Source organism: Dama dama, chromosome 8, assembly GCF_033118175.1.
Source record: "Dama dama isolate Ldn47 chromosome 8, ASM3311817v1, whole genome shotgun sequence".
Taxonomy (NCBI): Eukaryota; Metazoa; Chordata; class Mammalia; order Artiodactyla; family Cervidae; genus Dama; species Dama dama.
Genome location: NC_083688.1, coordinates 22,038,512 through 22,066,252, shown reverse-complemented (window position 1 = coordinate 22,066,252; position 27,741 = coordinate 22,038,512). Strand labels below are relative to the sequence as shown.

The 27,741-nt window shown below is 43.3% G+C and overlaps 1 protein-coding gene across 2 annotated transcripts in view; it reads right to left on the bottom strand.

Annotated features, from left to right (window-relative positions):
• Positions 1-25,892, bottom strand: part of DOCK10 (dedicator of cytokinesis 10) — a 297,309-nt gene extending 271,417 nt beyond the window's left edge. Inside the window, exon 1 of one of the 2 annotated variants that reach the window (XM_061148622.1) lies at positions 25,755-25,892. In XM_061148622.1, coding sequence (XP_061004605.1) covers positions 25,755-25,877 — 123 coding nt within the window. In that variant the 5' untranslated portion in view covers positions 25,878-25,892. Of the gene's footprint in view, positions 1-12,128; positions 12,258-25,754 lie in introns of those variants that run through there. The other variant, XM_061148625.1, reaches the window with a different exon arrangement.
• Between the last annotated feature and the right edge of the window lie 1,849 nt (positions 25,893-27,741).

Here is a 27,741-nt window from a genome sequence, read left to right as displayed (position 1 = left end):
TCAGTCCAACTTTTGGTTATGAAATGTATTTGCAAAGGTTGTTCATTATGAGTCAGTCAAAAAGATCAGTGTAGGATGGAATTAACCACCCAACTTTTATGCTTGAAGACAGTCTGGCCACAGAAACAAGTCTCACTGTTCATGCAAAGAGATATAAGTTACATGGAAAGAAGTAGAAATAAAATGGTGGTGCGAGTGTTAAAGAACATGCCTGCCAATGCAGAAGACCTAACAGACATAGGTTCAATCTCTGGGTGGGGAAGATCCCCTGGAGGAAGGCACGGAAACCCACTTCAGTATTCTTGCCTGAAGAATCCCACAGAGGAGCCTGGCGGGCTACAATCATGGGATCATACTGAGTCGGACACAGCTGAAGTGACTTGGCATGTAGTGAGAGAAACGGCAACAGAGACAGTCAGAGACTGACAAGTTGATTCAGCAGTCTGGCCTGGTATACCATTTGGGTAAAACATCTAAAGTAATTATTCAGCATACTTCTCCAGCTTGTCCATTTTCTTTCAGATTTCCAGAGTTTCTAAGTGACTTTTTTTGTAAAAAAAAAAAAAAAAAAAAAAAAGATGTGGATAGCACTGCCTAGCCAAAGAAGCCAAACTGGAGATACACTTCCCACTCAAAGAAAAGCAGAAAGGAAATGCTGGCCTTGCTGAATATGTTTAAGCTGGCTCTCCGGTTAGATGTCCACTAACAAAGTTAGGCTAATCATTGATGAAATCATCTAGAAAATTGAATCAAACGAAACCTTGTGTTGACTGAGTTTTCCAAGGAATCCTGGTTTGGGCTCTAATTCTATTTATAATTGCATCTGTTCTTCCTTACCCCTGCCAGCAGAGAACAGAGGCCACTGTCTGGTTGCCAGGCCCCACGGCCAGCCCCTCCTCCTTAGCTACTCTGTTGGAATAATGCACGCACGGTCATGGTGGGGTGGCCCTTAGGTTAGAGCGATGCCACATCTCATGTTTGACTGAATTTTCTATAGAACATAAGCTTTGAGGAATATTTTACCGAGGTGACAACTTGCTTTCCAAGTGCTGAATTCAGACATTTTCCAAGAAAAACACAGTGCATGAAGAAGACTTTTTGATAACCATGATTTTTAACAAAATATTCACTCTCCTCTATTCTCTTCTCTGTGTCATAGCAATCATGGGGGTTAAATTGTTTATCTCTGGGTCTGAGCAGCTGGAGGGGAGAAGCACAGAGCCGGAGACTGCTGTGGAGTAAGCTGCTGTTCCTTGCAGGACTGAATCAGGGGCCTGTGCAGTGAGCAATGCATGTTTCATCTTAACCATCATTCTCTCCCTAGGTCAGGGCATTCAGCTGGTTTCATGGAAGAGCACTGAGTTGCAGCCGAAATTGGGGGAATTCTAGGTCTTTCCAAGCTCTCGTGTAAATGTACGTAAAGCTCTGTTACCCATTAGCAACAATCTAATTTTGAGTGGCTGCCATTTTCTAAACCTTCCCTTTTGAACTGTTAAGAGCATTTAGGTAGTAATGTAAGACAGGAAACAGCCCTACGGGTTGGGCCACAGTGGAGACCAATCATCTGACATGTTGCTGATCAGGTTTTCTGCCTGTGCAGCCCTCCACATCCTCAGGACCCCTCTTATGGTGTGTGGGATTTTGAATGAGCAAAGGCTGTCACCGTGACCACACGATGTGATAGCTTCCTGAATGGATGTGGAGAAATACCACACTCCCCAACTAATACACGTTCTGGGTTTCCAAGATCTGAAGCAGAGTCTCATGGTTAACGAAAAAGAAGACAACTGTGAATTTGGGGGCTGGCAACTTCAAAGCTCAAGAGAGTGTGGTTTAATTTTTTTTTTTTTTTTTTCTGGCTGAGATACAAATCCTCAAGCCAACCCCACTTCAGTGCCCCATGCTCCTGCCTGGTTTTCTTCTTTAAACCCATTTTTTGCTACTCCTGGCGTCTACTCCCTCCTGGCTTCCATTTGGCCCCAGCTGTTCAATGCCTACTATTTTCTGTCAAACAGAGAGGCTTGATCCACATTTTTCTGCTGCCAGATCTTCCATTCTGAAGTGGGCGGTTTCATCCTCTCATCTCTGGGAGTGCCTCAGCGAACATAACCATGAGCTCTGGCTTGGGTATCAGGGTGGAATGTGAGAGTGGAAAAAAGATTGAAAGTGTTTAACGTTCAGCTCTCATTCTGCAAAGCATGGTCTACTGATTTCACGATCATTACGATGAGGATCGGCAGCCAAAATATGAGTATAATTTAGGTAAGTGCCCATGCTTTCAGTCAAGCGATGTGACCAATTGACAAATGTAAACCAACAAGCTAAAGCCCTGAAGACACGGGTGTCAATTACAAGCGTATCTGCCATCCATATGTTGTACTAGTGCCTAATTCCTTGTGAATCTAGCTCAGTCAGAGATAAGGACTCAACATAAACATAACTATTTGTCTATGTAGGCAGGCCACTTACCTCTATGTCTTTTCATAATTTCAGACTGTCAATAATCCAACACTATTTTGCTCCCCTGTTTTACCACCCTCATATTGGTAAGGATTCATAAATGGATAGTCTTGATATCAATATTAAAGTATGCCAAATTTTTAAAAGGGGAGCCATACAATTCTAACTATACATTCTTAACATTTTATTGAGAATAGGACATACATTTATGTTCCTCTGTGGTCAATGTATTCTATAGAGCAGCACAGATGAGTTGCAGCAAGACGGTGAATATATTGGCAAAGCAGTGGAAAAATCATGAGCTAATCACAAAGGATATTTTCCCTGCCAAACAACTCAGCAGCATAATATTTTAGAAGCAACTTTCCCCTATACTTTGCTTTATTATAACTGTTCTCCAAAAATATTATTTTATTACATTATTTGGATGAACAGAAGTGACATTGATGTCTACGATAGGTTTTGCAGGTTTTCTCTCCTCTGAGTAGAGGTAGCTGTCTTGATTCCAAAGGACAATTAAGCTGATGGCAATCATAAAATGATATCATTTTCTAAAAACGTCTTGCAAGCACTTCAACATGAGATGAATGAAACATTTGCTATCACTTAGGACAATCTAATTTCTAAGACACACTAGAGCATTTCCTCCTATTAAAGAACATTAAATTCGTTTACATTCCCAAGGATCTTGTGTTTCAGACACATACACACCCTTCATGCAATTGTATGAAGACGACTCCATAAATGTGATAGAATGCATATGTGACACAGATATATATTGTTTATACCCACTGGCTTTAAACACATCTTGCAAAGATGAAACAATCAGCAATTTGTTTCAGGAACTGCACTCTAGGGGAGAGCTGAGCGAAAATCAAGGAAGTTTGCTATATATGAGGGGAGTTGAAGAACTTTGTCTTGTGCTGAACAACTGAAGTGACAAGAACCATAAATGGCAGGGATCCTAAATGTTGTATTCAGCAGTATATGCCATGTCCATCAGAGAACTTGACAAGAGTATTAGGCAGTTGGTTAAACAGTGGATAAATCATCAGTCCATCAGTCTTTCATTTCTGCTAAAGCTATGCAAATACAAATGCCTCCTCATCTCAATCTATAGCCTGACCTATTCACTCAGGACGCCCGTTTATGACTATTTCCTCATTCCAAACTACTCTATTTATTTACATGAAGTGTTTAAAACATGTTATGGAGCTGGGAGAAACATAGGAAAAAGAAATTCAGGCAAGGATTTATCCCTGAAGCTTTTGCACCCCACAGGGTGGAGCTTCATTCTATTCTATGGTGAGGTTTGCACATCAAATATTTGTAGCAGGTTGCTACTTCCTATACATGATGATATATATTGGCAGATTGCAGCTTTTCTGAATTTGAAGTTTGATTTCCTAATTCAGTTGTGATAGATGGTAGAAGAAAGAGTCAGAAGGGTTTCTTGTTATTGCTTTGTTTGCTTGTTTTATTTCTCTCCCAGCTCTTCCCCAAGACATATGAATTTGAGTGTCTTCAGGAATCTCAAGGCCACTCCTAGATATAAACTGTCATGTCAGCAGAACAACACTAGGAGGGTTCACTTTGGAAACTCAAGTCAGCTGGAATTTCACTGCATAACATGAAGATGGGACCCAGACATGAAATAATTTAGGATGTTCTACAAAGTTATACATATTTTCATTTCAATAAGTTATTTTAAGGAACTTTTGCAGAAATTGCTTTTCCATTTAGTAAGTGACAAAAGGACAAAAATCAGGTTGGAGTCTCTACTCAAATAACATTCAAAATGGTATTTTCCTGATTTTACACTTTTACCATTATGCTCTAAAATGTATAATGTTGTAATATCCATACCTACACGAATAGTATTTACAACACAGTGGCTAAGATTATGAACTCTCTTTTACCATTTAAAATTGTGTAATCTTTAGTAAGTTACTTAACCATTCAGCCCATTTCTCTGGCTGGTCAGAGTGAACTGCCAGCTCCACTTCTGCCCTCCCTTCGCTTATTCTCAAAGGTTTAATTTTGTCAGCAAGAAGCTATACCATTGGGTTCCCACACCCAGTTCCACATCATAGTCCTGATTGATAGCAACCTTGTGGCAGTAAAAACAAGTCTTCTTTTATATCAAACTCACTTGCACAACCACACATTGTCATCAGTCAGTTCAGTCACTCAGTCGTGTCTGACTCTTTGCGACCCATGGACTGCAGCATGCCAGATCTCCCTGTCCATCACCAACTCATGAGTTTACTCAAACTCATGTCCATTGAGTCAGTGATGCCATCCAACCATCTCATCCTCTGTCATCCCTACACACACTGTCATACAAGTGTAGAATTTAACCTAAACTGAGAGTCAAAAGGAACATTCTAACATAGAAACTATATATTACTATTAGAATTTGTGCCTGGAAAAATTTGAGACTTCAGGCTGGGCATTTACTATGACTGAATACAAGTCAAAGGGAATGAGTAAGACATTTTTATACTGAGGAATTCTGTTTGATTAAAACAAAACATTTGCACAAGAGATGCTTGAGGCCAGGAAACTCTGTGGCCCAAAAAGCCTTTCTATCCCTAGATTTGGGCAAAAGTGCAAATACATGGAATTTTCTTAAATGGAGATACCTGCTTGCATTTACTATTGTGAATTTCATTATGAGAACTGTATACAGGACACTTATGTGCCGAATAATGAAGTCCATGAACTTGATGATGGAAGGGGACTGATCCTAATTACCAGCATAGTTTTGAGAACAGCTTTGAAAACTTCAAAATGCAACTTAAATTCAAAAAATTCCCTCTGCAAAATAATTTCAAATAATCATCCAATCATTAATGTCTGGAACACTCGCTGATATTAAATGCAAGTCTTACAAATACATGCTAAATTGTCAGCACGTAAAGGAAACAAGTATAGTCAGTAAATAGATAAAAAGATGTTCTACTTTGCAAACAGAGAAATGCAAATGAAATCAGCAAGGTCAGATGTCATACGACACGCAGAAAACCAACAAAAATCAAAAAGTTTTGACAGTAAGTTTAGGAAGTATGTGTGAGAGTAGAAAGCGATAGGGTCTTTTTGGAGACAATGCGGCAGCATTGCTAAAGTTGAAGAAGATGTGCCCTGGAGAAGTTCCCGCATTTGTGCATCAGGAGACTTAAAATAGCAAACAACAGAAGGAAAATTAGAAATGTCCATTCACAGCAGTAACTGCTTTAGGAAAATATCAACTGCAAATGCTATGACAATGGTTAATGTATAAGGAGAATCAGGGGAGTCTCAGAGGTCTCCCCATAAGTGACTGGTTAATTACAGAGGCAACTGCTATGGGCTGAATGCTTGTGTCCCCTGCCTCCAATCCTTTATGTTGAAACCCTAGCCTTCCAACATGCTAGTATTTGTAGATGGGGCCTCTGGGAGAAATTTAGGTCCTAGAGGGGAAAGAGAAGCTTCATAAGATACTAGATCTGCCTGTGCCTTGATCTTTGGCTTCCCAACCTCCAGAACTGTAAGAAATAAACATTTGTTGCTTAAGTCCCCTGCTCTATGGTATTTTGTTATAGCAGTCCAAGCTGAATAAGGCAGGGACCTAGTAACTTTAGAGGATAAACCTGGCAGACACCATCATAGCTAACTGACCAGCAATGGGATAACCGACACCCTGTCCACCCCCTACCCCTTGCCACCCACGCAGGCTTGCACTGAAGATGCCCCATGGCTTCTGCTACATAGCTGCCCGACAGAGCTTGACTCTAATCACGAGAATGCATCTGTCTAAAACCAGACTAACAGCCATTCTACAGAGCAATGGAACTGTGCTTTTCAAAGCGTCAAGGTCAAGAAAGGCAGAAAGACTGAGAAACTGGAAGTGTTCCAGATGGAAGAAGACTAAAGAGACGTGACAGAAAGTAATGCCATCCTTGGATCCTGGGCCAGAAAAAGAAATGGTGAGTCAATTGGCAAAATCCTAATAAAGTCTATGTGTGTATGTCACCCAGTCATGTCCAACTCTTTGCAACCCCATGGACTGTAGGCCTCCAGGCTCCTCTGTTCACGGAATTCTCTAGGCAAGAATACTGGAGTGGGATGCCATTTCCTACTCCAGGGAGTAGAAAGATCCAGGGATGGAATTAGATACTATATTTATACCACTGTTAATTTCTCGATTTTTATCATTATAGTCTAGGTACCAAAGAGAACTGCTTTAAGAAATACACCTGAAGTAGTATTTTGAGATAAAAGGGCATTATGTATGCAGTTTATTCTCAAACAACATTGTGTTAAAGGGACAGAGAGAGACAAAAACATTGTGTATTTATGTGTGTATGTGTTAAAGAGACAGAGAGAGACAAAAAGAGCTTGGGGGGGTAGAGAGAAACAATAGTTTTAAGTGTGGTAAGATGTAAACATTTGGGGAATCTAGGTGAGAAGTAGATATGAGATTCTTTCCACTATTTTTATATGCTTTTTAATAAATCTAAGCACTGTTCAAAATTTTAAAAAAGTGGGGAGGAGCCAAGATGGCGGAGGAGTAGGACGGGGAGACCACTTTCTCTCCTACAAATTCATCAAAAGAATAACTGAACGCAGAGCAAACTTCGCAAAACAACTTCTGATCGCTAGCTGAGGTCATCAGGCGCCCAGAAAAGCAGCCCATTGTCTTCGAAAGGAGGGCTGTATAGTTGGAGAAGTCCTGAGACTACAGGAAGAATAAAACTGAAATCCAGAGGCAGGAGACTTAAGCCCAAAACCTGAGAACACCAGAAAACTCCTGACTACAAGGAACTTTAAGTAATAAGAGACCGTCCAAAAACCTCCATACCTACACTGAAACCAAAATTTTAAAAAAGTAAAAAGAAAAATGAAGCAGGAGAATGAATAATGAGCACTTTTTGTTTAGTGACTGCTTCTCAGGGAGGAGGAGCTTAGGGTGAGCAGAGGCAGGTAGAGGCCTTCGAAGGTGCTGCTTGCAGCATTTCACAATCAATACTTTAATTGTAGTCTTCCAGGAGTAAATGTATGTTCTAGATATTCTTTTTATGTATGAAGCATTTCACAGTTTATAACCAGGAAACCAGTATGTGCCACAGGAGGTGGGTACCCAGTACAATTCAGGCTTACGAGGGTTTGGCTAGAGATAAGGGAAGGATTGCTGGAGGAAATGACGGATGAGGAGAAAAGAGCATTCTGGGCTGGGAATGACCAATGAAAGGTCATGCTTGGCCAGATATGTTTTGCACACCAGGCACCCTGGACCTTTGACCCAGGCGGCGAGGTTAGGCTGGAGTCAGGAACTGTCACACTGAAGATTTTCAATGTTAGCACTGGAGCAATTTAAAGTCTCCATTATTTCCTGCAGGAAACTGGATAATTCATAAAAAAAATTTAATGTACAATTTATTTTAACTCATTGCAATGAGAAAAAATATTTAGAATGTTAGAAATGTGCGAGGAGCTAAAAATTCCAATGAAAAATGATAGGGTGTGCCCTTTGAAAAATAAAGAAATAGCAGAGATAAAATGCAGTTTTTCCTCACAGTCACAGCCATTCACTGAAAGGCAATAATTAAAATGAGTCCTTTAAAAAAAGATCTCTGAACCTGTTTCATTTTTTCAGAAGTACTGGACTGAATGCTGGGCTATTATTTCCAAAGCTAGGTAATATTTAAGCATCTAAGTAAGGAAGAGGAAGATAATGCCTTACTGCTTCTCTTGCAAGGCAATATTTGCAGTGCATTTTCCTTTTAAAGGCCATGGAGTGGTTAGAACATTTAAAAGAGCTGTCAATATGCACAGACATCTCTTTATCCATCTAACAAAGAATCATTTATTACATTATAATAAAATTATAACTGATGAGACAATAATTAAACCATTACAATGAAAACGAAGTCACATATTCAAGAAGTGCTATGGAAACAGAGAAGAGGAAGGGACTGACTGTCTATGGACTCAGGGGAGGGTAACAGGTGAAGAAAAGCATGAATTGCGTCATGAAAGGCAAGTGGAGGCTGAACAAGAAGAGAAAGAAGAGCAGCTGGTGGCATAAAAATGCATGGCATCCATGGGAAATGCCCAGAACCTTAAGTGGCTGTAGTGTGTAAAGAAGAAAGAACCTTCTAGAAAATGAGGCTGGAAAGACAGGTTGGAACCAAGTGGGATTTAATCCCTTGAGGCAGTCATCAAGAGCATGAGGACACACAGGAAGAAATGCATCATGATCAGAATTGGTGCTCAACAGATAAGGGAGACAAAGTGTGGAAGGTGGCTGACTGGGTGGGGAGACCAGAGAAGGGAAGTAGTGAGAATGTTGGGGGGAAAAAAAACCCTTCAAGAACTCTGAAAAAGACAATCTGGGCAAGAAATCATGAGTGACTTACCTGGATTAGTAAGGTCAGGGAGAAGCTTGAAATATTTAGGAGGCAGAGCTGTCCGCAACGGACCAAAATCCCCCACGGGGTGGCAGAGAATGGAAAGAATTCAGCATGGTTTCAGTTTGAGATTAAAGGATCAACTGGGATGTGAAACTCGGGGAAAAAAGAACAGATTTATGAGGCGAGGATAAATGTATTAGATATGGATCCTGTCCAGTTTGAAGTAACTCGGGGGACCCCAGAATAGAAGCGTCAATGGGTAGGGATCAGATACAGAGTATGAAGTGGAGGCAGAGATGGAAACATCAGTGCCTGGGTGAGCTGTTGAATCTGTGGGGCAAGATGAACCACAGACGGAGGTTTTGGGGGAGAGGCTGAGAGAAGGAGTAAGGCTAGACCCCTGGTGAACCTCAACATGAAGTGGTCCATTTCCCCTCGAGGTAGTCTGTGAACTGAACACATACTGACGAATTCCTGATCCACTCTTCCATGACCAAAACCATACAGAGGCTCTGCTTATTAATGAATCAAAGGTATCATTTTGAATAAAACTGCCTGTGTTAAATGGTTCTTTTAGCCATTTGGTAAAATGTTAAAAGGTAGTTTCAGCCTGTCTTTCTGACTGATGGTTATTGAGTCCTATACACAAAACTATAGACAGCTTGCTAGGAACTGATGCACAGTGTCTGCTCCTGTCCACCAAGCTCCTCAATACATGATACTAAAAAAAACATGGAGAAGGAAGTTCAAGGTCTGGTAGGTGTGAGATCTATCATGGATCAAAGTGACTTTCACATAAAATCATGAGGCCTGGTCAGAGACTAGGTCCTAAATTGAACTCTAACAGGGTTCAGAGTCCTTTGAATGCCCAGAGGAGGCCCCCTACAGACACATTTGGGGATTCTCTGTCATCGACTGAGTCACAGAGATCCTCATTCCAAGATGCCTGTTCCTACGCAGATGAGCACAAAGACAAATGAGCAATGTTTCCTTAGATGGATGATGATTACGGCGATGCACATGAAGGTAGCTTTAAAACCTCTTAAGTCATTGGTATCATTTGACCCTCGTGAGAATTTTGCATTTCCTTATTTTACAAGGAGAAAAGCTATGGTTTATTATCTAACCAATACCATTCAAATAGAACAGGTCCACGTCTGGAAGTGAAGTCTTTTACAAAACACTGTTTCATCCTCTTTGTGTTAGGATCAGAAGACAGTACTTGGGGAGAAATGTGTCCTTTTAATGATTCTTCTAAACACATTTGTGATAGGCTTCCCAAAGATGTCTACCTCCTAAGACCTTGATGCTGGGAAAGATTGAAGGCAGGAGGAGAAGGGGACAACAGAAGATGAGATGGTTGGATGGCATCACTTCCTCACAGGATATGAGTCTGAGCAAGCTCCCAGAGATGGTGAAGGACAGGGAGGCCTGGTGTGCTGCAATTCATGCAGTTGCAAAGGCTTGGACAAAACTGAGCTACTGAACAACAACCCCAGAACCCAGGAATATGCCAATTTTCCTAGAAAAGGGGACTTTGCAAATGTGATCAAGGTGATCCTACATTATCCAGGGGGCTCAAAGTAATCGCACGAGTCCTTCACAGCAAGAGAGAAAACAGAAGAATGAGTCAGAGAGATGTGGTATGTGCGGGACTTAATCCACCATTGCTGGACTTGAAGCTGGAAGCAGGGGCCATGGTCAAGGAATGTGTTGGCCTCTAGGAGCTGGAAATGGCCCTCAGTTTACAGCCAGCAAGAAAACAGGCACCTTGACCCTACAGTCACAAGAAATGCTGCCAACCTCCTGAATGAGCAGGAAACACTTTTGCCCTCCAGTCTGTGGAAAAAGATGCGGCCCTTTGGACACCTTGCTTTTAGCCTGGCGAGACCTCTGTGGTCATCCTACCCACGCTGTTGTGTGTGTGTGTGTGTGTGTGTGTGTGTGTGTGTGTTAGTTGCTCACTCGTGTCTGACTCTTTGCAACCTCATGCACTGTAGCCTTCAGGCTCCTCTGCTCATGGGATTCTCTAGGCAAGAATACTGGAGTGGGTTGCCATGCCCTTCTCCAGGAGATCTGCCCAAACTAGGGATTGAACCTGCGTCTACTGCATGACAGGCAGTTTCTGAACCATCTGAGCCACTGGGGAAGTCCTCCTACCCACACTGCAGGGAGATAATACATATGTGTTCTTTAAGCACAAGTCTGTAACAATGTTGTCATGGCAGCTTTAGAAATCTAGCGATAGGGTTGGTGTCTCCATAAAGCCACAGATGCCCGGGCTGTCACAAGTCACCATTCAGATCACTCCAGGTGGTGACAAAACGCATCGTGTCAGCTTCCGGGAGTGACACAAGCCCAAAGACACAACCACACCCTTCTCTGCACTCACAAATCAGAGGCACACAACTTCAACCTGCTGCCAAACACAGGTCACAGAGTCTCAGCAGCAACAGGGAACACCCATGTCACATGTTCAGGAAGTAAGCCACGTGTGCACACTCAGGTTAAGTGCATGTTCACTGTTTAAACTCCTTTGAAAGCAGTGTTCTGTTGGGTTTAAGGCTTATTCACTTTTACAGGAAAGTCCCACGGAAATATGAGTAAAATTCTAGACTTTCATTTTATGACATTAAATTATACTTCTGCCTGCTGATGGTGCCTTGGGCTGAGGGAGAAAAAGCAGTGGGTTTGAGACCATCAACCATGCTCTGTCACCCTGACCATGTCCACTTAAACCTCCCTGTGACTCAACTTCCTGATTATTTTAGACTAAGTGTTCCTCTAGGTCTAACTGTTTGTGATGGTAGGACACCAAGAAATGTAGCGCAATTTCTCTTTTTTTATTCCCAACATACATTTCATGTGGAGTTGCTATACATACACACCCAGAAGAAAGGATTCTCAGGATAAAATTTAGCTTGAATCACACATTAAACATTTAAATAGTCAACACTAACTTAAACGTGTGTCAAAGAATATTTTTGTGAGCAGACAAATGTTTCAAATAAACACTCTGAAACCCGTTACCAGTGGGTGGCGCAAAACAAAAAAAAAGAAATTGGCTTTTTTCCCCCATTATTTTTTATATTTTGAGTTATTAACTTAATAAAAGTTTTCAAAGCAGAGCTGTAAAAAGAGACTACTCAATGAAAATTGGAATTAAAAAGAAAATACAGAGCACAGTTATTACAACCCTCAGAAACAGCGTCAGGAATGTTCCTTGACCTAAAGAGAAGAAGCGGAGCTCTAAAGAACTAAAATAGCACTCACATTCGCTGATAAAATCATATAGCTCTGCTGATTTACGATGAGTTTTCTTGAAAACAAACCACACTCCGTCACGGGACTGGGATCAGACTGCTGTCAAAACTCGTCGCCCACACTTCCTGCATTTTAATCAATCATTTTCTGCAACCCGCCCAGAGTTTTATTCTGTCCCAGTCTCGTGACAGCTAACAGCATCCGAAGGAATGACAACACCACCCCTGGCCAAAGAGTGAGCTCTGTTTGTGTCACCAGGGTGCCCTCGGGGGAGGAGCTGGTATCGAAAGAGCCTGCACAACTGCTGGGCTGAGCCTTTCCTATCCAAGAGCATCTACTCACACCAACTGACATTCTAATTTTTTTAAAAAATCTTCAAATAGCCTTTGGTGAGAATCTTGAATTCAATTCCATTAGTGCGTGCATGCTAAATCACTTCAGTTTTGACCCACTCTTTGTGACCCTATGGACTGTAGCTCACCAGGCTCCTCTGTTCATGGGATTCTCCAGGCAAGAATACTGGAGTGGGTTGCCATGTCCTCCTCCAGGGTATCTTCCTGACCCAGGGATCGAACCCAGGGATCAAACCCTGTCTCTTATCTCTCCAGCATTGGCAGGCAGGCTCTTTACCACTAGAGCCCCTGGGAAGCCCCTCAAGTCTGTTCAGCTTACGTCAATTCAATTTGTGACTATCAGCAGATACCGCATGCCCGTATTTTATTGCCAAAGTATTTCTTCTTAAACACACCTGAGAATTTCTTCACTGCAAACCAGGCATTTAGGTTCCCTTTCACAAACCTAACCTGTACTTCTGCCATCTCCAAGGGGGACATTCTCTCTTACATTTAACAAACATTTAGTAAACACCTACTGTATGTATGCCAGACATCTCGCTATCCTGGGAATATAGAAACAATAACCACGGAGCTTATCCTGGAAAGTATCTCAGGGCTTTGGAAACTCATCCTCCTGGTTCAGGGAAGGCAACTGGACATTTGTCGTGTACTTACATGCCAGAGATTAGACTACCAGTTACCAATAAAGGAAGGGCCATTATTTCTGGTACAAGCCTCACATTCTTATGCCCTTTTCCCCTAAAGCCTCTTTCCAAGGTATGAAGAAAAAAAGTGAAATGTTAGTCGCTCAGTCGTGTCTAACTCTTAGCGACCCCATGGACTCTAGACGGCCAGGCTCCTCTGTCCATGAAATTCTCCAGGCAAGAATACTGGAGTGGGTAGCCATTCCCTTCTTCAGGGGATCTTCCTGACTCAGGGATTGAACCCAGGTTTACCACATTGCAGTCAGATTCTTTACTGTCTGAGCTATACCCGCTGGGAAATGGATTTACACTTTAGCATGAATTTAAGTCAATGACCATCTTGTGTCTTTAAGGTTGACTTCTAACTGCTGAATGAAATAGGCTGGACCTCGTTAGGGTTTAGGTTGTTAAAGACAGTGATCTGGGAAGGGCAAACTTTGCTGTCTTTTCAATACCTCGGCAATCACACCAGGGCAGGGACAGCCCATATTACCTTTCTCAGGTGGGAGAAAGAGGTGACAGGGATGAAACTGGAAAAAGAGAGGCTCTGGCTGCTTTTTGATGGCAAGGAGAAGGCGTGGAGCGTGGAGGGATGGCTCAAACTCCCCCCACCCTGGTCTATATGGTAGTCACGTGGGTGCTAAAAGGAGCCTGGGACAGATGTGAAGCCAGAGAGCTGCTACCAAGACTGGACATGGGAACCAGAGAAATGATCCTAAAGCAGATGAAGCCTATCTTTGTTCTCTGCAGGAACAGAAAACGGAAAATGAGTTGACATGCTAGCTTCTGAGCCTTTACCGGGTCAGAGGAGTGTGTCTTGCCTGCCTCAGTCACTGCTGCCTGTCCGTCTGCCAATTCAGATGCTACTAGCCCCATGCTCTGTGTATAAACAGCTCTTCCCTTCATCACATCCTCAAATAACCACTTTATGTTACCATTTTCATCTCTGAAGTACAACTTTGGTTGTAGGTCATTTGGAGTCATTTCTTCAGTTGCTAAAATCAGCTATTTTAATCAATAATACTGTTGTTAAAATGAAAACAATGAATCCTCTATTCAACATCTTAAGAAGAAGAATAATCCCCTACATCTGTAGGACTAAGGCATCTTTAAAGCTCCTACTGTCCAACATTCTAATTTTAAAGACAAGGAAACTGAAACCCAAAGAAGCTTAAAGACACAGCCAAGGTTACACAGCCTGGAAACCACTGCTTCCTAATGATAAAAAGATACATTTTTCAAATTGATTGACTAGTAACCACATAATGGCTTTTGACTTCAAAAAATGGAAGTTAATAAATGAACCTTCCCTGTTAGCACTCAGAAAGGTCCTAGAAGAGTCTTATCTGTGCATACGGGTATGCCAATAAATTTTATTACTGGCAGTTTCACAGGGAAGTTTTATAGCTATGTAGGTAGACATACTTTAAATCAAAATGGAACACTTTACATTGGAAAATAAAATCCTCTTTTGAATAAATGTCTGATTTTAAAATAAGGTAAAAAACATGAACGTAAATGATTTTAAATATTAGTTCTCCAGATTTGAATTTTCTTTTTCGAAAAAGTTCCTAAGCTCTGATAGCACTTTCATTTTTGTGAAGGTTACTCAGCTATAGTTAATTCCCATTTTCTCCTTCTGAAGAGTATGACAAAGGGACTTTTAAGAGCTAATCAAATAAACAACGAGTGTTCAAAAATAACTTAATTATCATATTTCATTGAATAGTACATTTTGTCAAGTTTTTTGTCTGCTTGTTTGCCAAGTCAGATGTTCAGGCCTGTGTTCTGTTTATAGAATGTGTGATCTGAAAGCCCAAACAGCACTGGTCATTTTGACAGCCTTAATGAGTCATTTAGATTGGTGATTACTAAAATAATTACATGAAGAAAAGCTCACTGTGGTCATCATAAATGGTTTCACCTTTTTCAATAGACTCTCCTCCATCTCCTGTTATTAAACTCTGCCATTTGGGTGTTTAACATAAAGAACTGACTCGCTTCCCCACTTTTATATGTCAGGAGAGGGAGTTATGCTGAAATTGAATTAGGAAAAGTGACTATTCTCACACTTAGCAGCACAATTAAAGGAACCTTTGATGATCTGGGTCCATTAATTCTGCTATTCTCAGAGGCAGACATTCCCACCAAAATCCAATTGCAAAATATTAATGTTTTCAAAGACAAGTGTTTTGCTCTATTGCCACTAACTTGGTCACATTCATTAAATTTTATTATTTCTACATCATTTAATGTAGGTCAGCATGTCGAGTCCAGCAAACACAAGCATTTCTTTTCTTTCCAGCCCACTGACGCTGCTGCGAATGACAAGAGGCGAACAAATCTCATTTCAGTGGGGAGAAAAAAAAAAGCCCTCTCCTTTGTAAACATGAACATTAAAATCAAGACCACAAAAGACAAAGTAACAGACGTCATGCTGCAATCCAACTACTCTATGCTTATCTTGCCAGAAATGTATTTCCAAAGAAGGAGAAGAATCAAATGATGCCCCTTTCAAGAGATGAAGGGACCACTGTTTGCGAAGTTTAACATACTCCGTGCCAGTCCTGTTCTTGGGAAAGGACGGCACTGACAGTGTCAGAGGTGGTGTCACTCTCAGTATCCGACTCTGCTGAGAGGTCATAAATGAAAAATCGTTCATCAGAGCAAAAGTAACCTCAGTCCTTCTCTCGTTCAGAAACTCTTTTTCAAAACCTCTTCCTATGGCTGGTACTCTGAGGCTTCCTTTCTCTCTTTCCTCTCTCGCATGGATGCTAACGGCATGTTTAATGAGATCTGCTTGCCTGCCTGCCGATCTGCAGAACGGAGTTATCGTGGTGAATGCAGACCCAGAGTCAGGCTGCCTGCATGTGACTCCTGGATTCATCACTTACCAGTCATTTACCAGATCTGGGGCAAGTTTCTGATCTCCAGGCATCTCTTTCCTCATCTATACAATAAGAACACCAATTCTTCCCCACACAGTTGTCATGAGGGTTGAGAGAGACTATACAAGTCAGGTACCTACCATTTACGATGTGGTCACTATATTTCTATATAATTGCATTTTCATCACTTGCCAAGTAGACTGTGAAGAAGATGACTTAAGGAACATCCTTAGCAGATACTGACAACCTGGTTTTGAAGTCATAATTCCATGCGATCCCTCACTGGTATACACCCAGCCCACTCTCCTGACTTTCCTTAAATGCTCATTTGCAGTGGGAACGGAGACTTCCCCCTCCTTATTTTCATATAATAAAGTGAAAGTGTTAGTCACTCAGTTGTGTCTGACTCTTTGTGACCCTATGAACTGTGGTCCACCAGGCTCCTCTGTCTCTGGAATTCTCCAGGCAAGAATAGTGGAGGGGTTGCCATTTCCTTCTCCAGGGGATCTTCCCCACTCAGGGATCAAACCAGGGTCTACCGCATTGCAGACAGACTCTTTACCAACTGAGCCACCAGGGAAGCCATTTTCATATAATAAATATAGTCTAAAAGTAGTGAAACAGACAAGTTTCTCTCAATGGCGCTTATATGAAGGCAGAAAGGTTGGAGAAGAGAAACAAGAATGAGGAAAGTGAAGCACAGCAATGGGTCAGAGACGACTCCAGTAGAAGGAGGCTGGAGAAGATGCTTGCATCTGGGAATTCAGGATGAATTTCCTGAGTGGGTGACAGCCAAGAACTCAAGGGATGAGAAGAAGCCGTGAGAACTCCAGGGCAGAGACACGGCAAATGTAAGGACTCTCTCTAGTCCCCTAATTTCACAGATGGGGAAACTGAGACTCCAAAAATGGAAGTGACTCTGCAAAGAGTCCCAGAGACAGGGCTGGAATTCTGGTCTCCAGTCTCAATAGGATCTGATATTTCCTATACCAAATCCCAAATTGGCCAAGTTGTTCAAAGTGCATGAAGGAAATTCAACTTGGACAGTCGTGAGGAGGAAAGGGTCTCTCAAGATGGTGGTGAAGGACAGCAATCACAGGGCTCCTGGACCACATTTGTTGCAACCTGTGGAGATATCAAGGGCTTTAACTCCACGGAATCCCATCCTTAGGACATTCAACCGTGAACAAGAAAAGCCTTTTTTTTTGTGAGAATCAATGACTGAAAGAAGAAAAGGTTCATCCTTTTCTGATTCCAGCAGTCAGATTTTCTGATATAACCATTTATTTTCAAATAACTAAAAGTTTCAGTATGATGGCAACATAAAAAAAAAAAAAAAAAAAAAAAAAAAACCAATAAGGAATCACCATTGCATGTCCTACCTGAGTTGGAGTGATTTTGCTTTCAAATTCTCTGGTGAGTGGGGTGACCCTGGCCTCACCCTGGGACCCATCTTTGGTGTTCTAATCAAGGTGAGAACTTTCATAGACTCCAATCACAACTCTGTCATGTATGTTGTAGAGAGTTTTCCTTAATCTCACTCTACAATTATGCTGTTAGCTAGAGAAGCAAACAGAATGCAAATGAGCAAGGGACTTCTCTAAAGTCACTTAGCAATGAATCAATCTCATTTTCATCCCTAGGTGGTCTGATCTTTATCTTTGCCTCGAGAGACTCTTTCAAAGAGTTATAATAGGTCTGCACTATACTAGACCCTCAGACAATTGCCTTTACCTGACAATACACTGCAAAAATAGTCTAAACGTGTAGCTGTGTGTGTGTGCCTTTCTCAAATTTCAGTATGCTTACAAATCACCAGAGGATCTTGTTAAAATTCATATTCTGATCCAATAGGTCAAGTATGGGGCTAGGGATTCTGCATTTCTAACATCCAGGCAATGCCAATGCTGTTGGCCCTGGACCACATTCTAAGGAATGACGATCCATCATAGCATCATGATGTCCTTTGTGAACAATTACAGAAATTTTCAGAATCTCAGTCCAGTTAAAGCTGACCATGTCTAAGCGCTACTAAGAATGAGATGAATTTATACTTTATAGATCAAGTTACCCAACTACATATGAGAAACTGGAACGGGATGTGGGCTTTAGTGTCAGACCCCTAACGTATTTCACAATATGATACTACGTGAAGAAACTTCTTTTGGAATTAGAAATATCGTTCTGATGTTGAACTATTTGATAATAAAGTGCTTATTTGAAGACTAAAAGAAAAAAAACTTGACCATGTCTAGAGCGAATTATTTTCTTTTATCTCAACGCTGTCTTAATCTCATGTCGAATCATCATGTTTTCGTCTTTGACTTGGTCGCTAGGATGCGCCTTTAGCAAGACTATGGTTATACGTTTCATATACTGATCCTACTTCACTAACCTACTCCTGACTACATGCACCTTTCCTAACCTGGCTTTTTGTTGTTGTTGCTAATATTGATTTTTTTCCCCTTTACTATATTTTGGGTTGTTGCGGTCTTACATCAATCTTTGTAAGACACTTAGAATCACTCCTTCAAACAAGACAGCATGTGAGAAAAGACTCTCAGCCCAGCCTAGTCAAATGGAAATATGCATCATCAAGGACACACGATACACTGGAAAATTTCAGGCACTTGCAGGAGTGTGTGAAATGACCGAGAATGGAGAAGCAGCCCGTCCTGGGAGAGAAGAGGATGTGAGAACAAGTAACCCCACCCTCTTTCACAATTTGTTTATGGCTTTGCCAGATAGATGGCATGGAGATGACTGAGTTCATATTTTAAGGATTTAATAACTGAGCTCCGGTTGCCTTGGGAGGGTCTATTATTAATACAGGTAACTATAACAGCCTCTGCTGTGGCTTTTAACCTCAGAGGAAAACACAAGAGAACACTCGTGGGTGCTCTGCAATGCCAGAGGGAAGGACAGAGTTCTTCTTTAGGTTGCGCTGCCCATCAGAAGGCGAAGTCAGCGTCCGGTGTCTTCCAACTTAGAGATGCTACTGGAAGCAGCTACAAAACTGGTTGTTATCCAGGATGCAAAAGAGGCTCCATGTCAGTTACTTAACTCAGAGCAATCTATTAACCCTACGTGTCTCAATGGCCTCCTGTGTAATCTGTAACTATAATGACTTCCTCATAGGATTGCTCTGAGAATTAAATAAAACACGTAATGCTGTGTCAGGCATTTTGGAGGTTCTCAACAAATGGTTTATTATGTAACGTTTATGACTGCTCTTTTTTTATGTTAGGCCTTAGAGAAGAAGGTTGTAAAGAAAAAGACAGGTGAGCATGTTTATTCATTCTTTCAGTTTTTGACCCATGTAGAAGTTTGCTAGAGCCCACTGTTGCTCCTTGTGCAATGCCCTTGAGAAGTCAAAAACATTCAACCTTGATCTTGTCAGCTAAGTTCGGGTTGACGTCTTCACCAGGCAAGGGACTTTCCTCATTTGAGACTATAAACGTGGGACTGGAATTTCTGCTAAAGCCTGTGATTTCTGCTAAAATGTAAACACCCTTGTTGTGAAGAATCCCGTGGAGAAAAACGAAAACAAAGCAAGGATGCAGGGAATGCCAAACAAACAGGCTTGTGCTTTGCATATTGCTTTCATTCTAGATACTGACAGTAAAACAAATGCTTCATTTTCCTTCACTATCATTTCCTGCATCTTCTCACTGACTCTCACTCCCAGCATGGGATTTTTCAGAAACTCTAGTATCTCCCACTCAGTTTCTTAAAACCCTTCCTACTCTCAACTACCTAAATATCACCAAGTTTAGAGGGGAGTTTCTTCCTTCTAAGAATTCCTCCTGCCCCTGTAAACACAGTTACATATTCACTCCTTCTCAATCAGAGATCTTCAGTAGGTCAAAGGTTCTGCTTCTTATTCAAAGCTCTCTAAAATATCAAAAGGAGTATCACTGGGGAACAGAGGAAGTTAGGAAGCATCAAAACCAAAGTTTGGATATGGAATCTGGGAGATTACTGAATTAATGTTGTCCATTCTTTACCACTTGGCCTTTCTGGCTGGATGGGGAGGGACAAAACATACTGATTAAGTACAATCTCTTCTGGCAGGATGTTTCCTCTTTAAAAAAAAGAAGTTAATAAATTTGGATACAGTTCAAGCATGAGGTGCAAAGAAATTTCTATGTAATGACAGAATAAAGGTCCTAAAGAATACATGTAAACAAACTGATATGTTCCCATCGAGGAACCACATAAAAGGCTTTAAGCAAGAACTGACCAAATGATTATTTGGTTTCGATAAACCTCCACCAGGACTTCCCAGGTGCTGCTAGTGGTAAAGAACCCGCCTGTCAAAGCAGGAGACATAAGAGACTTGAGTTCGATCCCTTGGTCGGGAAGATCCCTGGAGGAGGGCACGGCAACCCACTCCAGTATTCTTGCCTGGAGAATCCCATACACAGAGGAGCCTGGCGGGCTACAGTCCATGGGTCACAAAGAGTCGGACATGATTCAAGTGACTTAACACGCAGTCACGCAGAAACCTCCACCAGCCTCTGTACTTCCTTCCCACCATCTGACCCTAGCCAGGCTCTTACCTAGCCAGTCCTTACCCTCTCTGTTACTCAGCCTTCCATTACTCTGACCAATTACGTTCCACACATTAGAGTACCTATCTCTCAAAGTGACAGATCTGATGCGATGTTAACAGAAATTAATTTTTTTCTTTTGAATTGCTATCAAATAGAACATATATGGATAAAAGAGCACCAATCTTATTTATAATTAATGAATAGTGTGTGTTAGTCACTCAGTTGTGTCCGACAGTTTGCACTGTAGCCAGCCAGGCTCTTCTGTCTGTGGAATTCTCCAGACAAGAACACTAGAGTGGGTTGCCATTACCTTCTCCAGCGGATCTTCCCGAACCAGGGATCGAACCTTGGTCTCCTGCATTGCAGACTGATTCTTTACCATCTGAGCTACCAGGGAAGCCCTTAATGAACAGTAGAAAGCTATCTAAATGAACTAATTCATGTGAAAGTACAAATCCCCTTATACATTTTAAAGGAAGAACTTCTTATCAAAAAAGAATCTCTAATTAATGGCATTACAACTTTGAGGCCAACATAGTAGGTATATTCAACCAAAACAATAAGAGATTCTAGTCCTGACGTGGGAGAAATATTCCTAATCATTTTTGAACTGAGATTCCTCACTAGAGAAGCTTGGACTACCATAAATGGGGGGTTCAGGAAAATACTTCAGCTTCACTTGATCCTGAGACTGGCTTCTGCATGAGTTGTGATTCACTTGTTTTCTATGAAAAATAATCTCAGGATAACTAAGGAGGAAACATATACTTTTTCAAAATGTATATTTCGTTCCTGTTTTTCATTGTTCTTACTCCTTTTTTCTTTCAGACGTCATTGAGATGTCTTTGACAAATAAAAACTGTATATACTTAAGGAGCACAATTTGACACTGTGATGTATGTACAGATTGTGAAATGATCACCACAATGAAATGAAATGACTTATCCATCACCTCTACACAGTCACCATCTTGTACGTGTGTGTGCGCTGGGAAGAGGTAAGATCTGAGTACATGACAAGTGTACAAAACAGTATTTTCAACTACTGTCACCATGTTGTACACTGGAGCTCCAGAACTCATTTATCAAGCAGAACTGACCAGTCCGTACCCTTTGATGACCAGCTTCTCATTTCTTCATCCACTCCTCTCCCCACTCCAGCAATCACCGTTCTACTCTCTCTGCATCTGTGAGTTTTACCATTTTAGATTCCACACAGAAATGAGTTCATACAGTATTTGTCTGTGTCTGACTTATTCCACTTAATATAATCACACGAATGGCAGGACTTCCTTCTATTTCTCTCTTTTACAAGGTTAAATAATGTGTGTGTGTTTGTGGGTATCCACATACACAATGGAAAATTACAAATCCATTGCAATGGAATATCCTGGCTGTTGTGAAAAATGCTGCAATGAACTTGAGGGTGCAGATAATTGCATTATTGTTTGAAGAGGAACGCAGAATAAGGTGGGTCCTCACCAGGAGTCCGCTTGCACATGAGCTTCTGCAGTGTCTTGGGTTAAAACTGAAATCAAGCTTGCCTTGGAACCCACCTCTATTTCCCTCAGCAACTGGCCTAAAAGCAGGCCCCTTAGTAAGTGCCCTCATTCAGCATCCTTCCATAATTCAAACACAGTTTGAAGATTTCCTGTTCTATTATGCTTATAGGACACAGAGTCCAAAACCTTGTCTGACAACCTCATCTCTCCTTATAATAACCTCTTATTATCCTTATCAAAGTCTACAGCAATCCCTCCATAACACTCTGGATGATTCTGGCCCCCAAAAGAGAGATTTCATAAAGGGTACTCTATGAATCTAGCAGCGAGACAGGTTTTTTTCAGCAAGACCTTCTAGTGTCTCTCAAATATTTTTTCAATAGATGACAGCTTGCTCCAATACACACAATTCTACTTGTGGTATTGGAGTGGGCTGCCGGTAATCTTCTTCCCCGAGTCTATTCATTTTCTCCCCCTGACAACTAGGATTTGAGGACTTGAAGGAACACAAAGAGTCTTAAGGAAGTGGATCGATGTAAGCTAGCCTTCATCTTCACTGGATTGTCCAGTTACAGGGTCTTAGGTTCAAAAGGGATGTTCTGCCTCACAGAATCCCATCGAGTTTGGGTGCCAACTCAGAGAATGCATCATCTTCCTGTCTCCTTTTAAGAGTTAATTATTTTTGACAAATTCTTTTTTCTGTTGGAACACTGAACTCTTCTATGCATACGTATGTGTGCTCAGTTTAGTTGTGTCTGACTCTGCAACCCCATGGACTGGAGCCAGCCACGCTCTTCTGTCCATGGGGATTCTCCAGGCAAGAATACTGGAGTGAGTTGCCAAACCCTCCTCCAGGGGATCTTCCCAACCCAGGGATTGAACCTAGGTCTCCCGCACTGCAGGAGGTTTCTTTACTGTGGAAGCCACGAGGGAAGGCCCATGCACATATATACATGAATATAAACTGAAGGCCCTACCTCCTGGAGTTACGCAATTCAGCTTGTTTACCTCCACCTGCTGATGACGACTAGACTATATTTTTTTTAAGTTGATGGTGGTGACTTGCAAATTGAATGTCCCTTCCAACGTTAATATTAAAAATAAAAAAAACCAAGAAAACTGAGGATCATTTTTTCACCTGTATAAGGAATACTAATGGATCACCTTAAAATTAGTCTAGGAAAAACCTTGGTGTGTGTTATAGACAATTAACTGTTAAAGCTGTTGTAAGGTATCTGTATTTAGCAGAGTATTTTCATCTTGGGCAATCTGAGCCAAATTTGAAGACTATTAATAAGTTATGTTTGGAACTTTTAACTTCAATGAGGTAGTTATTTGCTGGGAAAGAAAGAAATTTTAAATTACTAAATAAAGATGGTACAATATCCTTGTTTTCTTTTTACGAAGTTCCTGAAAACCAACCCATCTCAATTCACTGGAATGAGAAACGTGTTTAGTATCAAAAGAGCCCAAGAAGACACTGGTATGAAAGGTACAGCCTCAGAGGTGGGTCGATTACGGGGGCACACTTCCTGGTCACTTTGTACAATGGAGATTTAAAGTATAGTGATGAAAAAATTAACGTGACACTTGAAAAAAGAAAAAAAAGAGTGAAGTGATAGGATGGATGCCAAGCACATGGCTTCCTGCTGCCAAAATCGCTGCCCAAGCTGCCTGACTAGATGCGTAAGATCCCTTGAAATGTCTTGGCAAAAGCTTGTTCAGGAGTGTTGGCCACGGTGCTGAAGTGAGCTGAGGGAGGCAGGGAGGCCTCTGCCAGCGAATCACCCCTTGCCCCAACTCTTTTTAAGACATTGAGCTTATTCATTTTGACAAGACTCCCCAGGATTTCAAATCTGACATAAATTTGGAGAAAATAATGTGTGCGTCTGCATACAAAAGTATCTAGGATACATATTCTTTAGAGAAAGTCAAGTGCTACAAAAACTCCAGGAGAACCCAGTTGAAAACAAAATCCAAATCAAAAACGGCATTTAGGCTGTTTATTCCAATTGAATGCTACTTAGTTCGCTGCATTTCTCTACAGGATCACTACTGAGATTTGGTAAAATGAATTAATAGCAAAATAAAGTTATCTTAAGGCACATGCCAGAGAATGACAAAGCCACCACCCTGAATAACCATTTCAAAGTAAAAATTATTCTCTAGGCATGCTGGAAGATATTACTATCTCTATTTTTACTCCAATTGAAACTTCTTTTCAGGAAAAAAAAAAATGTTCTTTTTGATGGTTTATCCTTCCTGCCTTGAAAATGTCCATGTTGATATCAAAATCAGGGCAGCCGCTTTTTCTGCTAAGCCTTGAATTCCCTCTGGGTAACTGCAGACTGCAGCCAGTGAGTGGTAAGGGAGAGAGAGAGAGAAGGTATGGCCACCTACTCATTTCACACTCCAATCACCGCCACCCTCTTGGGCATCCGATGCCTAGTCCTCTGCCAGGCAATTAGCTTCCGTTCTGTTTAACTTCCAGACCTATGGCTCTAAAGAAAAGTCCTGGCTGTGGGAACTGGCTCTGGGTAGCCCTTGGCTCCCTCCTCATGGGTGACTGGCAAGAGTAACACTTTCTTTGACAGTCTTAAAAGAAGCCGTTTAATTCCTAACGATATTTCCTGGCAAAAAGGAAAATGGAAGCCACAGAGTGGGATTCCGGTCCAGAGAGGGAGGCCAAGAGTGTGGCTGCTGAACCCAAGTCTTGCTTTAAGGCTGTTGCCACTCGTCTCCCTTTCCCACCAGAGTAGATTTTTTTTTTTTTTTTCTCCTCCTGAGACTTCCACCCTGGAGGGTGTCACCTACTGGAACTTCTGAGCCTCTGGGAAGCTATGGATATGATTTGGGAATCAGATGAGCACGGCTGGAGGCTGCCCCAGGGATTTCCCGCGGCAATCACCCCGCTCTCTTAGAAGGCGTTTCAATAAGGAAGTAACCAGTAAAGCGATCTTGGCGGGAGAACCCCACGAACATCTTAGAAAAATACCAGAAACCACTGGATACTTAATGACCCACGTCTCCTCCAGTCTGGTTCCCTCAGCCCTTTCTGAAGTACCATCAAGCGGTTTGTGGGGTTTTGCCCCGTGGAGGGAGGTGGGTGAGAAGTGCATTTGTTTCTGCGATAGCGTTCAGGTGAGACTCCCAGGTTTTAGCCCGGGCGAGGACCTCGGATCGCCTCCTCCCCTCCGACGCACCAGTCGCCAGGGGTGGAGGGGGCGCGCAGACCTGTGGACCGAGGGGTTCCACTCCGTAGACTCGCCCACCGCTCGAGCTTCTGGGACCCCACAACCTAGCACCGGTGTGACTCGCGATGCGTTCCCGTCACCTTCTCACCGCCCCCACGCCTCCAACCCAGGCACATCCTCTCCCACGCTGCGCTTCTGCGGTCCGCGCGGTCTCTCCTCGGAATGTCCCCGGTCCCCAAACGCGCCCCCTCGGTCCCCAGGCGTCCGCATCGCTGCCTCGCGGAGGTGGTGCGGCGGGGCGCAGGGCGAGGAGGCTGGGGGAGGGCTTGCGGGGGAGGGGAAGCGGGGGGCGGCCGGGGCAGGGGCGCCCAGGGGCTCGCGGAGACCCGGCTGCGGGAGCGGGGTACCCGGCCGCCCGGGGCGCGCGGGGGAGGCGCAGGGGGCGCGCGGCACTCACCCGCTGCTGCTGCCGGCTGCTGACGGCCACGGCGGCGGCGGACGCGGCGCTGTGCCGGAGCTCGGCCGCCTGCCCGGGTCGCAGAAGGCTCCGGGTGAACCTGCGGGTCCGCTCGCCGGCCATCGCCCGTCGCGGGCCCGGAGTGTGCGTCCCGCCGGCCTGGCCCGCGCCGACCTCCTCTACCCACCGCCGTTCAGGAAGCGGAACTCGGCGCCTTTCCCCCCCTCTTCCTCGCTCTACTCGCAAGAGGCGGGTTTTTCTCTCTAGCACCCCCACTCCCCCACCCCCTGCTCTCCGCCGAAGCTTCGCGACGACTTTCCAAACTCTGCGCTCCTCCGGGCGCGCGCGGCCAACTCGGCGAGCGGCCCCGGCCCAGCGGCTGCGCCTCTGGAGCGGGGGCCGCGGGACGCGCGTGGGGCGGCTCCTGCCCGCGCCGCCCCCGGGCTCGGCAGGCCACCCGGGGCTGTGCCCGCCGCCCCGGGGCTCCGGGTGGGGCCTGCCCGCCGCCCTCGTCCCCATGTGGAGGCTCCTCGCAGGGCTGGCGCTCTGGCCGCGTTCGCCGGTTTGGCCGACTTTCCCCGGGCTAGCGAGGGGGCGCGGGCCAAGCCCGTTCGCCCTTCCAGCCATGGAGACAGGTCAGAGGCTTAAAAAGGGTCTGATGGCTGGGATTTCCGCAGCATCTCCCCCGTCAGGCTTTCCAAGTCTCCTTTGCCTAAAACGCCTCACTCAGGACTCTGGAATAAGTGCCCCAGTTCATTCATGCCTCAGCCAGTATTCAGGAACCACCTACTATGTGCCGGTTCACCTTGTTCTGGAAACGGGACCAAGAGAGGAGCTTACAAGCCCCATCTTAAGGCGGTGGGGGTGATAAGGCTTTTGAGTTGGGGGTGGGAGGCAGCAAATAACCAAATTAATAAAGAATACGAATCTGTGAACAAGGGAGTTTCGGATGATGCAAGCTAGAAACCAGTAAGTCGGAGTAATGTGATGTAAGAGGCTGGGAAGCGGGGGTGGAATCACATGGGGTGAGTTGTCTAGAACGGACTGTGGTTTTACCAGGTAGTGTGGGTCAGGTATGGGGTGGAACTTATCTGTGTTGTTTCTCTGCTCCCACTCTTGCCCCACATTCATCTGGCCTGCACGTTGTTCCCAGCTATCTGATTAAAGTCTTCTAAGAATTCTTATCCTGAGTGGTTCTCCAACTATATGTGGGGCTGGGATGGAGACGAGCTCCGCAGCCCCTAGGATACCAGTCTGAAGAGATTGGGGACAGCCACTCCAAGTATTCTGGGCTTCCCCGGTGGCTCAGCGGTTAAAAATATGCCTGCAGTGCACTACCCTGGAGAAGGGCATGACAGCTCACTCCAGTATTCTTGCCTGAAAAATCCCATGGACAGAGGAACATGGCAGGCTACCGTCCTTGGGGTTGCAAAAGAATCGGACAACTGCTGAAGTACCGACACTCCAAATATTCTAGGTTTCCTCAACAGTTTTTTATAAATCTGTGACCCTGAGGTTTTCCCCACGCCAATACATGGTTTAACACAAGGTTGCATTTGGGTGTAAAGAATTCTTAAGTGGCTGATAAATGGAGGTGGGTGAGCTCTCTGAAATCTGGGATTCGATTAGCCAGAGATACTGATGGGGCATTGTTTTGGTACATTCTAGAAATCATGATAGGCAGAGACTCTGGAAGACTTGAGAAGTGCCATATGAAGCATCAGTCGACTCTCCGATACCCTGTGTAATAAACTACTGTGTCTGGCGTTATATGCTTTCACACGGGTAGCCAATACGAGACCAATATGTTACCTCTAAGTGTAAGCAAAGTAGGTGGTTGCCTTGTGGTGACATATGAAGATCTCTGTGGGAATAACTCCCTCCAACCACACCCTCCACTAACAGGTGTGCCCTGTGATGATACTTTCAAATGCATATTTTCTTCAGGGAGATAATTCATTGAGCACTTTGGAATGAACTTGAGTTT